A 13,038-nucleotide genomic window follows, 5' to 3' on the forward strand; every position below is an offset into this window, starting at 1 on the left:
AATAGACAGATAAAACCAGAAGTTAAACAATAATTCAATTTCATCCAATGCAATTCCATTTAGTCCATTTTGTCTTTTGTTTTCATGTTTAATTTCATTCAGTGTTAAAATATCCCTTTATGTCCAGAACTGAATGCTACAAATACACTGTATGTTGCCATGGGCTGTACAGTGTAGGTCCCAATCCTGATCCAAAACTGGGTCAAAGGTCCATTTCAAGTAGACAAAAATTTAAAATATATATATCTTTTGTCGTACTGTGTGAGTTTCTGATGCTGGACTGTTATTTTAAAACAGCATTTCCAACTGTGGCGTGTGGCTGTTCTGACCTCATATGATGAAAGTCCGAAGCTACACTACTTAGGACCTACTGATCTGAATCACATCTCATAAACCCTAAATTATTCGGGTATAGAAAAGTATATCAAATATCTTCAGCACCTACGGCAGAATTAACTTGGCAAAAGAAGGATTTATCTAAACCCAGTAATTCTCCCCAAAATTCCTCATGCTGCGTCCTGCAATCTGCAAAGACAGATACTGTATTCTTCCCTGTAAAAAGGGAACAAGATAAATACATCTACTTTGAATGACAAGGCAGATTATATGGAAATGCACCATGTATCATTTCCCTTATACAATAGCTTGCAGAAATCTCTCTCTCTCGCACAGAAGCAGGTGCTCCATGGGGCAAGAAACAAATCACAACAACAGCGCCCCCTCTGGACAATTTCAACATTGCAGCTGCCATGCCCCACTGAGCAGTCTCGCAGGGTTTTACCCTGTCCCTTTCTCCTCCAGAAAAAGAAACCGTAGAACATTAATACAAAACGTCAATCCACCGATTTCCAAAATGTATACAAATGACATTGGGAGCCCAATATAGTAAAACCTTTAATCTGTTGTTTCTTCCAACACATTGCGAGAATGAGGTAATCAAATCAAAAACACAGTCAGGCGCTGAGCCCCAGCACTCCACCCCATGCCCGTCCTTACACACACACACACACAGACACAGACACACACACACAGACACAGACACACACACACACACACACACACACACACACACACGCACACACACACACACACACACACACACATACATACACATGCCACACTCTGACCTCAGTGACTGGGCTCAGCCAGAAACAAGCAAGCCTTTGGTTCCTGTTGTTCGATGCTCGCCGTAGAGAGAGGCCACTGCGTCCCACACACACTGACGGCTCCAAAAGCGAGCCCTGACTGAGGCCTTTGTCTGGCCGACTTTGTGTAGCCATAAAAGCCTGCATGCCCTTCTGCCCACTGTACAATTCCTGCATTGCACACGCCCCACGTCAAACTTTGCCGCAAAAGAGGGGCACGGATAGGAATTACTGACATGTCACCTACAGAGTGTTGTGCTACTGAATTATTTGCGCTCTGACACTTTGAAATCCATGGCTTGACACTCAGAGAGGCCTGCTCTCCGTCGCTTTACCCGCCACGTCACAACATCCGACATTTTCAGGTTACTCCCAATAGACAACCACATATAATAGGAAAGGAACACAACTGAAGAGCATCGCTTTACAATTAAATATATCATCTATTGTGTCTGACATCCCATACAAATTTGGTGGTTTCCTTGAAGTACAATAAAGATAGGCATTGAAATTGTGACTAGGGACACACCAATACCATCTTTTTTGCTTTTGATACCAATTCTGAGTCCGAAACATTATCGTCCAATACCAAGCATGGATCCAAGGCATTATAGTAATCATATGGACACCATTATTTAGAGGTAAATAGAACATACAAATCCACTTGTAATCCATTTTACCCAATATTTCTCTGTGTCAAAATTAAGTCCAGCACCCTATTTCAGCCTGGCACTGGACCAGTATCTTACACCAGTACGACGCAAGCATTAACACTTTGTCTGTTCAGTTCTGTTCTGAAGATTCAAGACGACCTTCCTGACGCCAAAAAGACGTCATCCTTTGATCCTGCGTCCTTTTGTTCCTCCTCCGTTTTTCCTACATCTCTCTGTGTGATTCCACAGCTTTTGGCGGGGACGCCGTACTCACTGGTGGTGTTTCCCGTCATCTGAATGATGCACTTGCTCTCCTTCCCGATCTCCCGGGAGTTGAAGGGTCTGACCCTCACGGCCACCTTGACCGAGGCCGCGGCCATTCCTGCGGGCGGTGGTGATGCGACCAAGGAGGGAGTCTGTCGGAGGCCCCGTTGAGCTGTGTGGCACCTGTGGAGATTGAAGAAGATGAACTTTATTGCCCGCTCACTGGGAAATGCGGGAAATGCGTCCTCTGCCTTTGACCCATCCTTAACCATGGAGGAGCAGTGGGGAGTCATAGCACGGCACCCAAGAACACAGTCCAGCTCTAATGCCAAACCCACGTGGACATGAGGAGAACATGCAAACAAAAAACAGAAGGACCCAACAGTGCTCACCATTGGTCCACCGTGCCACCATAAAAGGGGATTGGAGACATCACTGATGGAGGTACTGCTATTCATACAGCAGTGATTCTCAACCTTTTTCACATCAAGGGTCCTCAGCTTGATAGGTACTTGCCCACAGACCCCGTCTGATAAGATTTCATCTCTGGGACCCCGATCTGAGAACATTTCTTCTTGTTGGATCTGGTTTAGGGCTAACTTCCATACCTGTCTATACTATAGTCTGAGAGACAACCAGTGGAACTATGACTAGTACTGCGATTGGAGTATTTTCTGTAATGGTGAAGGTTAGCCATCAACCATTTTTCTGGGGACCCCCTGGAACCACTTGAAGGACCACAGGTATAGACCATCTTCTGTAGCTTGTCATTAAAAATCAAACACAGTTAATGACATCTACTATTACCCAGAGAGTCGTTTCAGTTACAATTGCGTGGTGTTGTGCAGGACAACACGCAGCAGGGATGGAGGTGTCATCACCGTTGCCACATTCACCGCCAAAATGGCTGCTTATTCCGAGGGAACCGTCCCTCAATTTGTGGCGACGAATGAACGCGTGTCTTAGGCATGGCGCATGGCTTACAATCTGGGACGGATACAAGTCGTCATCACCGAGAACAAAAACAAAAAATGTCCTCGTCCTGCTCCAAAGAACATCTCACGGAGCGGGCCACAGCTTTAGTCAACAGAGGAATGTAAATATTTCCCCCTCCATCTTGCTGGCCTGCCGCACCTCTCAAGCGGCGCAGTCAGAAGAATAAAGCAGATCGTCATCATCAGCATCAATACCACAAGGGCCAACAGCTGTGATAATAATAATATTGTTTTTATTATTATTATTTTATTATTATGATTTAAATGATATTATTATTTGAATGGTATTATTATTTGAATGGTATTATTATTATTATTATTATTATTATTATTATTATTATTATTATTATTATTATGATTATTATTATTATTATTGCTGTTGTTGCTTTGTCGTCGCTTTCTTATCATCTTTCGAATCAGCGTCGAGGTGATTGTTTACGTTGTGTCGCAGTGCCCTTACTTCCATCCTTGTTTACCGCCTCATAGGCCCCAAATATCCCCCAACAAGTACCACCCGACGGAGCCCAGAACTCAGCTGCGCCACGCCATAACCACGATAGTGATAAGAATGGAGGGGGGGTGGGGGGTGGGGGAGAAGAGGACGCCGTTGTCTTACCTCACCACCGCAGCGAAAATCCCCCTGCCTTCCTTATCTCCCTTTATTTCTCCGGGCCGTGTGAATGCGTGTCCGTCCCTCCTCTCGTCGATCCGCTCGGCTCACAGCATCCCCCGGTGCGTCCGTCCGCCCGCCCATGCATGTGAAATAATCCCGATACCAGAGAGGATGGGGCTGGGGCGGGGGGCGGGGGGGGGGGGGAAGTAGGGGGGGTGGAGGTTGCGCCGCGGGGTTGGGAGGGTGGGGGCTTGGCGCGTCGATCAGACAGGGAGGGGATAATGCACGGGGATGGGTGCGGGCGGATGGGGCGGCCGTGCCGTGGCTCGCCGTGGGTCTGACACGGGAGGAAAATGGCCGAGCAGGGATGCTGACGGCGGGGCGGGCGGGCGGGCGGGCGGGGGTGATGACATCAGCATCAGCATCACAGCGCTGGGACGGGAAGGACCATCCGAGTGGAGGGACGTGGAGGGAAACAATGCTGAAGAAATGATGATGATGATCACAATAATCACAGTCGCAATCGTCGTGATGATCGTCATTCAGTCATTCGGCCTACCTTTATTTAAATCCTTCGGAGTGCAATCGAGGGCAGCCCTCATTTTCAACGATGCCGAGATTACATCAGGCAAATACAAATAAATAAAAACAATAGAATATAGAGAAAACATAGATACAATCAATGAACACGGTTACAAATTGAGGCAATAATAATAATAATATTATATTTATATGTATATTAGTAATATAAATAATAATAATAATAATAATAAATATAGTTGCTAGCATCAATGAGTTGAGCAATGAGCAATGAGCTCATGAGGTGTCAAGCAGCGAGGCAGCAGTGACGTTTCGCTAAACAAGTTGGAACAGGGCGCAAACCATGCAAATGATGGTCGTGTTCGAGACTCTCACCATCAATCAATGCGAAAGCTATGTATGCTATTGATCTGCCTTTGCGCGCTCTATGACCTCTGGCTGTCCTATGGCTTGGCAAAGTCGTGTGCCAAGTCTAAGAAAGCATGTTTGGTTCATATCAGACCTTTACAAGCTTACGTTTACAAGCTACGCCTACTTCCTGACTAGGCAGCGTTTTCACCAAAACGTTACCGTCTGTTGCAGCCATTTTGTTTGGACTTTTGGAACTTTTTTTGGTAACTTTGAACAATGAGGGTCCAAAGGATCCTAAAAACCTGGTTTGGTTGAAATTGGACAAATGGCCTAGTAACAAGTGTCAAAAGTAGGTTTTTCAGGCAATTCAAAATGGCGAAAATAGTGTTGGCGTAAGTCAATAATTTCTCCAGCAAATCTATTTGCCATAAGGACCTGCATCATATGACACCACACACATGACTATAGGCCGCATGGGAGATTTGGCCAATTGTTGAATCGTTCAGATAATGACTGAAGCGCCCTTGTGGGCGGAAATGTTAATTTTTTTGTGGTTCATCTTGACTCCTTGGACTTTCCATCCACTAAATTCCATGAAGATTGGAGGATTTTAACCCCACCCGTAGGCTCCTGAATGTTGATTGGCCTGTGGCGGCCATCTTGTTTTTGCAATCGACTTAATCTTTCTTGAGCCAATAGGAGTTTCAGCCACAAGTGTCCTAAAGTTGGATGTGTTAAAATCAAGTGTCCTGTTTATGCGGCAATATTGCCGACACGTTTGCACCTGTGGTGGCCATTTTGAGAGGAATCTCAACACTCTAGATATCGCCATGTGGAAAGTGCAATTTGGACCTGTTGATCCATATTGGTCCGCAGTTTTAGATTTCAACGATTTAGACCAGTGTCTATGGATGTGCCGAATTGCGTGAAAAGTGACAGGTGGGAACATGGAGATCTATGAAAAGGGGGGGAGTAATAATAACGTGTAGAATAACAATACGGTGTTTGCACCTTCGAAGCTTGACACCCTAATAATTTCAATTCAAAGGACGAGTTCTCTGTTCCAGTGTGTTTTGTGACTGCAGAAGTTCACTTGTTCCGGCCTGGTTACAGTGTATTTCTATAATCGGGCGGTGTTTGCGGCTGTAGGTGAGTTTCCTACGCTGCAACTAATGGCGGTTAATATTCTGGGGTAAGGCTGCATGATTATGGCTAAAATGATAATCACGATTATTTAAATCAATATTGTTTATTGATCACGATTATTTATCATAATTATTAATCCATTTTGAGGAACAGAATTATTTTATGGCACATTGTAAATCAATCATCAATAATCATGTATTTTATAAACCTATAAATAAAAAAAATAAGGTAATTGGTTTAACTGACTTCAATTGTAGAGGATATATAATGAAATAAATTGTGTGTAGTGGGTTACACATTTTTGTTGTAATTGCAACAAATCTTTGAGGCATCTGGAAGGGAACCCAAAAACACAAAAAGAATGAAAACATTTCAAAATGCATACACAATTAATACATGTTCCTTGTATAATGCAATTGCTTCTGGTGATTTTTATCAGTAATTATATAATTCAGGAAGATTGTATACATTGATAACTCTGGAATGTCTATAAATTCTGACCATGTCGTTATTTGTTATTTTGTAGAGCTTACTCTGGTGTGTGTCAGTTGTCCTCAGCAACGTATATATTTATGACATTTAATATGCTACGCTTTGTTTAATACAATTGTCTTCTGGTAATACTTCAAAAAAAAAATTCTAACATAATAGACTTTAATAGTAATAAAATAATACCTGTCACTGTAACTTTGTATGGTTAAGACTTTGTATCTTATATTCCTTTAGTTAAAGTCCAATCACAATTATATGTGTTTCACTCGACTGCGGTGCTATTATGTGACGAAGTCCGTCGACTTGAGCATGCACATTGTGTGCGGCACCATTTTGGTGAAGTGGCCATTGTTGATCACAAACTCCATCCACAATACTGAACCGCCGATTTGGATGAAAGTCGAACAACGCCATGTTGGAACTGCCCCGAATACAAATCGTATTCAAATTGTCTGTGGGTTTGTCGGATCCGTGACATCCATTAAGGTCTGATGTCAGTTACATCTGCACGTGCCACCGTCTTGGTGAGGACCCAGTTGTCGAGTCACTAGACTGCAATGCTATCATGTAACCTGTGCAAGCCGCCATCTGCCTATGTTGTTGCGTTGATTAAAAATACAGTTTTTTATTTAATTAATCCACAATAATAGACTGATCTGGATTAAACTTGGACCATGGCATGTCGAGACTGCCACGAATACACAGTTTATTAATCTTGTCTATCAGTGTGCGCATGACATCCATAGACTACTGACATCAGTTTTTCATTACCAATAGCAATAGTGCTCCCGCCCCTTTGGGGTGGCTTATAATAATAATAATAATAATAATAATAATAATAATAATAATAATAACAATAATAATCATAATAATAATAATAATAATAATAATAATAATAACCTTACCTAAGCAAAAAAAAAGAACTAAAACGCAATTAATTCATAAAACTAAGTGAGTAAAAAGTAAATAAGTTAGCACTGTTTCAGTTTTGGGTCATGGGCTTTGGCTTGGCATGTTAAATATTGTTTTATTCCCTAATGCTTTTTAAATAAAATTTGTCCTGTCCTGCTTAACTCACTGAACTACTGTAATTCCATCATTAGAAAATGCATCATTTCCCATCATTGGTCAACTTTGTTATTGTTGTTCCTTAGAGCTTTTTGCCTCACTGGACACAAAACATGTGCTCTGGCTCAGACTCTCTCTGTCTCTCTCTTGACCTTTCCCATCACAAATCCGGTTCTTCTTTCCTTTTTTGTGAATTTGTTGTTCTTCATGCAGTACAAAGGCCAGTGGGAGGTAAACAACACAGACTCCCATTTATTTACCGGGCAGTTTAATCATTTACTGGTGCCCTGGGCATGTATACATATACGTATATGGATTGAGAGGAGGGTGAGAAATCATTACACATGGAACTACATTGGATTTGGTTAGGTTTCATAAAAATAATGTCCTGATCTAAACTCTGACAGCCTCATACAGTCTCACACCAAAGATATTATTTTGTTATTTTATTTTATTATTTTCTTGCTGTAATAATATACAAGATGTCTCTTCATGAGAAAATTCCTTTAATAAATTCATTGAGTTATATGTGCCACTGATCAGAATGTTCTCGGCTTTGAGTTCCCCTTTGTTTGACAATTGAACAACACAAATAAATGGATGCAAATAGACCTCATAAATGAAATGGTTTATTATTCTCCTCCACACCTATATATTGTTGTTCTGTTTTATGGGTACAGTTCAACCATGAGATTGGACGATGCAGGTGTCTACACATGAACTTTGAGATAACAGCAAGTTACCCATTACTGTTATTAACACCCAAGTAAGGCAGGTTTGAGCTTAGAAGCATCTAGCAGCTCATCTGATTCAGGGTATGAGATTGGGTCATCAAAGTTATAAAAAAAAAAGATCAAATCTAAATGTGTGTTGATAAGTGAGTGTGTATTTATCAATCTCGTTAAAAGCCTTGGGTGTAAGGACCACGCAGGCAACCATGCAAGGGCTGTGTGTGTGTGTGTGTGTGTGTGTGTGTGTGTGTGTGTGTGTGTGTGTGTGTGTGTGTGTGTGTGTGTGTGTGTGCGGGTGGGTGTGGGACACGCATGCAGGACACTCAATGTTCCTGCCCTCAGCTCAGCCAATCTCCTCTCTGCACTGATGAACAGACTGAAGGGACTGGGAGGGGGAGGGAATATTTAACAAAAACATGCCATACTGTATCTCTAAAACTAACTGAAACTGGTTCCATCTGCCAAAAACAATTATCAACCCCTATACCTGTTCAAAAATCGAAAAATAAAATGTTACACTTGAAATTAAAAAAAAAAGACAATACTGGACGTTGTTTATTTAGACGCGAGACTATCACCGGATATTAGTTATTTTAGTCGTTTGAAGAAGCCACTTTACGAATTTCTCCTGAGTGGAATGGGAACCTCATAGGTTCTGAATTAGCGGCCCATTTCTTCCTGTCAAACATTAAATGAAAAACATTCACGGCATGAAAATCAATCCACAATAACCACACACACAATCAATCGGTTAAAGTTCCTGATGGCCCTGAAAGGTCTAACTGTAGTGAATGCGTGACGCACATCGCTCTATGACCAATCGGTCAAAGACCATAGTTTTAAATCTTCACCAAAACCGCAGCCACCCTCAGTCCTTCACGGTAATCTCACTCAGGAACCCACCATGATGCAGCGGGCGTTGTTCGGCAGGTGTGCGCTCTTTGCGCAGCAGACCGCGGCCCTGGAGAGCTCCATGGCCCCCAGGAGCGCGCCCGCGCTGCTGCGCCAGGACCGCTCAGCGTCCTCGCTCACCGTGCCGCCCCCGGCCTGCATGCTTCAGCCCCTGGAGGCTCCGTTCCGCTACCTGTTCGGACCGGGACCCTCCAACGTCCCGCCGCGCGTCCTGGCTGCGGGCGGCAGGCCGATCATCGGCCATATGCATCCAGAAATGTTTGAGGTAAATAGTTACCGCTCACACCATTAAGAACCACCAATTTCAAGTGACGACATCAATTTATCTTCCAATTCGGTGGTTCTCAACGTGGCGTCTGGGGACCCCCAGGGTACTTCGAGAGGTTCCGGCAAAAATAATTAATAGTTCAACTTCAACATTATTTCATTTACAAGACGTAAGCACCATTAAATAATGTATATTAATGGCTGCTTTCATTACCATAATTATAGTGTACTGTATACGGGTAGGCTGTTAAATGTGACATATATTTCCAGAGACTACATTTTGTCACATGGGGGTCATTGCTATGAAAACGTTTGAGAATTACTGTGTTAATTCATCCAATTATGGTTGGGTTCTCTTTACAAATTTTTTGTGTTTTTTTCTTCAATACGCTTGGAGTGACGAATGGCAACATACATTAGATTTGAAATAACATCAAATGAAAAACAATACAGAAATATGTTGAAGAAACGATGTCAACTTGTAAATTGTATATTTTTGAATATTTTTGAAGATTTGAAGATCACTTGTATGCCACTGTCTAACTCCTAGATAATGAACGACATCAAAAAGATGATCCAGTACATCTTCCAGTGTACTGAATACCGGTAGGAGGTTAAATATTAAATATTCCCAGAGACTACATTTTGTCACATGAGGGTCGTTGATATGAAAACGTTTGAGAATAACTGTATTAATTTACCCGATTATGGGCATCTTTTTTTTCTTCAAGACGCATGGAGCGACGAATGGCAACATATATTAGATTTGAAATAAAATAAAATAAAAACGCAATACAGAAATAGGTTGGAGAAACTATGTCAACTTGTATATTGTATATTTCTGAAGATTTGAAGGTCACCTTCATGCCAATGTTTAATTCCTAGATAATGAACGACATCAAAAAGGGGATCCAGTACATCTTCCAGACGGAGAACAACATGACCATATCCATGAGTGGTTCTGGCCACGCTGCCATGGAGTGCGCGGTGTTCAACACAGTGGAACCTGGAGAGAGTGTCCTTGTCGGTATCAACGGAATCTGGGGAGAGCGTGTGGCAGAGATAGCCGAGAGAATGGGTAGGTTTATACGCAGGGTTTGGACGCATGAACTCGTTTCCAAAGCGATGACACACACAGTTGTGAGTCAACAACACATCTCAGATATTGCCAACATGGCACCATCTAGACATTCATTTATTGCGTTATTTTTTCCAATAATATTATTTTTTTATTTTTTTAGGTGCCAATGTACATAGAATGGTAAAAACGCCAGGGGGATATTTCACCAATATGGAAATTGAACAGGTAGCATTGATATCTTCTAAATAGCCTAGAGCTGGCATTAATACAGTATACCTGTAAACAAAAAATATTAAGTTTACCATTCTGATTATTATTTATTTTAATCCAGTGCTCCTCTGCTGGCTTAAGTCCTTTACCCTCTTTTTTTCAGGCCATAGCTAAGCACAAGCCTGTGCTGTTTTTCCTTACACATGGAGAGTCTTCTGCTGGACTCTGTAACCCAGTAGATGGCATTGGAGATATATGCCGCAAGTGAGACCCTCTATTCGGCTTCCAAACTGCACAGTTTTACAATTCTATTGAATTTTAGTCTGAAAATCTTATTTTTGACGTGTCTTCCCACCCCTATCTCAAGACACAACTGCCTTTTCCTGGTTGACACAGTTGCATCGTTGGGGGCTGCACCCATATTCATGGACAAGCAAAGTAAGGCTGACTGTGTGTTCGTCTGATTGTGTGTCGACATGTGTGCGCACCGTGCATCTAGGTCATATAGTGTCCCTGCCCTCCCTTCAACCAATTTCCTCTCTGAAAGAAACAAGCCTCATCTTTGAAACAAACAGAAGTGGCTGGAAGGGGGAGGGAACAATCAACAAAACGTTCCCTATCGCGTGTGTGTACTGTGCCATATCATCTGTGTTTTTTATTCCTTTCCTAGATATCGACATCATTTACAGCGGCTCTCAAAAGGCTCTCAACGCTCCTCCGGGAACAGCGCCTATCTCCTTCAATGACAGAGCATGGTAAAGGGAGGCAGTGTGTGTGTGTGTTGTAGTGGGGTTTTTTATGAGTGATGAAACCAAATGAAAAGCAAGCCGCTCTAACCCCTTGGCTTTTAACCCTAACACAGCCACAAGATGTTCAACAGGAAAACCAAGCCTGTGTCCTACCTCTTTGACATGGCACATCTGTCAAACTACTGGGGCTGTGATGATAAACCTGCCAGAGCGTAAGTCCTCTCAACTTGAACTTAAAGTCATTCTATCCTCCTGAAACTGGCCAAAACGATTTTTCTTCTGTTGGTCACTTTTATCATACATTTTGTTATTATACAGTTATTTATTATACAGTTTGCTGTGTGGTTATCTCAATAGGGTTGGATAATAAATCACTATAATTGGTACAATAATAGGTATTTTATTACAGGTATTATCATACACAAATTAAGTTTACCCTGTGCTTTAGATACCACCACACAGGCCCTGTTTCTGGATTCTTTGCTCTGAGGGAGAGTCTGGCCATTCTCGCTGAGAAGGTAAAACCATGCATTGTTCATTGTTTTTGAAGTTTCTCTGACGCAGGGAGAATTTGTATTTGAGAATTTTGCCTTTTCTGTGGAAATACCCTGGCCATACATATTCCATTGTATGATTTATCTTATCTTTATGACACTTTTGTTTATTTCTTTAATGTTGATTTGCATCAGATAGATTAGATTAGAACCTCATTACAGGCGTGGCACGCACACAGCGGCAGCTCACGTGGGGGCGTCTCGGTCAAGGTCACGCCTTAACAGCGGCGTTAAACTCCTGACGTCTGTCTCCCTCTAGGGTCTGGAGGAGTCCTGGAAGCAGCACAAGGAGGTGGCAGCCCACCTCTACAGGGGCCTGGAGGACCTGGGCCTCAAGCTCTTCGTCCCAGAGAAGGTGAGACGCAACCGCCCGCCCCACACACACACACCCACACACACACACACACACGGTTCTAGAAGTTCAAATTGCTGCTGGTTGTACTTGACACGTTTTTCACGTCCGTCCTCAGGACCTGAGGCTTCCCTCCGTTACCACCATCGCCGTCCCCGAAGGCTACGACTGGAGGGAGTTGCTGATGTACATCATGAAACACCACCAGATGGAGATGACCGGGGGTCTGGGTCCCTCCATTGGCATGGTCAGCAGCCCCTCCCCAGCCACGCCTCAATTCATTTTATCAGCCAGTTTAATATATTAGTCAAGTACATGACACGAAGGAAGATTTTCAAAATCTATTTCCAAGAATCTTGTTGGGATGAAGGTGCTAATCTCAGCAGCTATGTTACCTATGTTACCTATACCTATGATATTGATATAGATCAGTATGACCGTTTTGGACTTTTACATCGTGATAAACCGTCAACTTCGACGACAACCGTCACTTGTGACAAACTCCCAACTAAACTGGCCGTATTTTGATCTTCTATTTTTTTTTCCCCATTAGGTAATGCGAGTTGGACTGATGGGATACAACTGCCAGAAGAGGAACGCTGACATGGCGCTGCACGCCTTGGCAGACGCTCTCAAGAACTGCAAAAAGAGCAGGGCCTGAGTGGAACGCTGCTTCGACATTGCCAGTACACACCGATAAATGCAGTCTCACACCACCCCGACCGAACTCCATCCCATGGGGGAGGAGGACGTTTTAAACAACACAAGAAGCGGGCACGTGGAATAATGCAGGGATTAGAGGAAGGGCACTGTGTCATGTGCGCTTTTAACCAAGCAAATTTTGTGTTGCTGTTTGTTCTTTGTTTTTTGGTTTTTTTGTTTTTTTGTTCACAAACATGTACATCAGAGACTATG

The 13,038-nt window shown here is 42.8% G+C and overlaps 2 protein-coding genes across 2 annotated transcripts in view; one reads left to right on the top strand and one right to left on the bottom strand.

Annotated features, from left to right (window-relative positions):
* kif1ab (kinesin family member 1Ab) overlaps window positions 1-2,178 on the bottom strand; it is a gene marked incomplete at both ends in the record, with an annotated part of 28,810 nt that extends 26,632 nt beyond the window's left edge. Inside the window, one exon of the mRNA XM_080010996.1 lies at window positions 2,073-2,178. Within this exon, the coding sequence (XP_079867122.1) occupies window positions 2,073-2,178 (106 nt within the window). The remainder of the gene's footprint in view (window positions 1-2,072) is intronic.
* Window positions 2,179-8,902: 6,724 nt separating this feature from the next.
* Window positions 8,903-12,784, top strand: agxtb (alanine--glyoxylate and serine--pyruvate aminotransferase b; the record flags this gene model as incomplete). Its single annotated transcript, XM_080011190.1, has 11 exons — window positions 8,903-9,175; window positions 10,063-10,255; window positions 10,419-10,483; window positions 10,632-10,732; window positions 10,836-10,906; window positions 11,139-11,223; window positions 11,331-11,429; window positions 11,666-11,735; window positions 12,031-12,126; window positions 12,242-12,370; window positions 12,677-12,784. The coding sequence occupies 11 exons, from the start codon at window positions 8,903-8,905 to the stop codon at window positions 12,782-12,784; spliced, it is 1,290 nt and encodes a 429-aa protein (XP_079867316.1).
* Window positions 12,785-13,038: the final 254 nt, after the last annotated feature.

The sequence above is a fragment of the Zeus faber genome (assembly GCF_960531495.2).
Source record: "Zeus faber genome assembly, chromosome: 12".
Taxonomy (NCBI): Eukaryota; Metazoa; Chordata; class Actinopteri; order Zeiformes; family Zeidae; genus Zeus; species Zeus faber.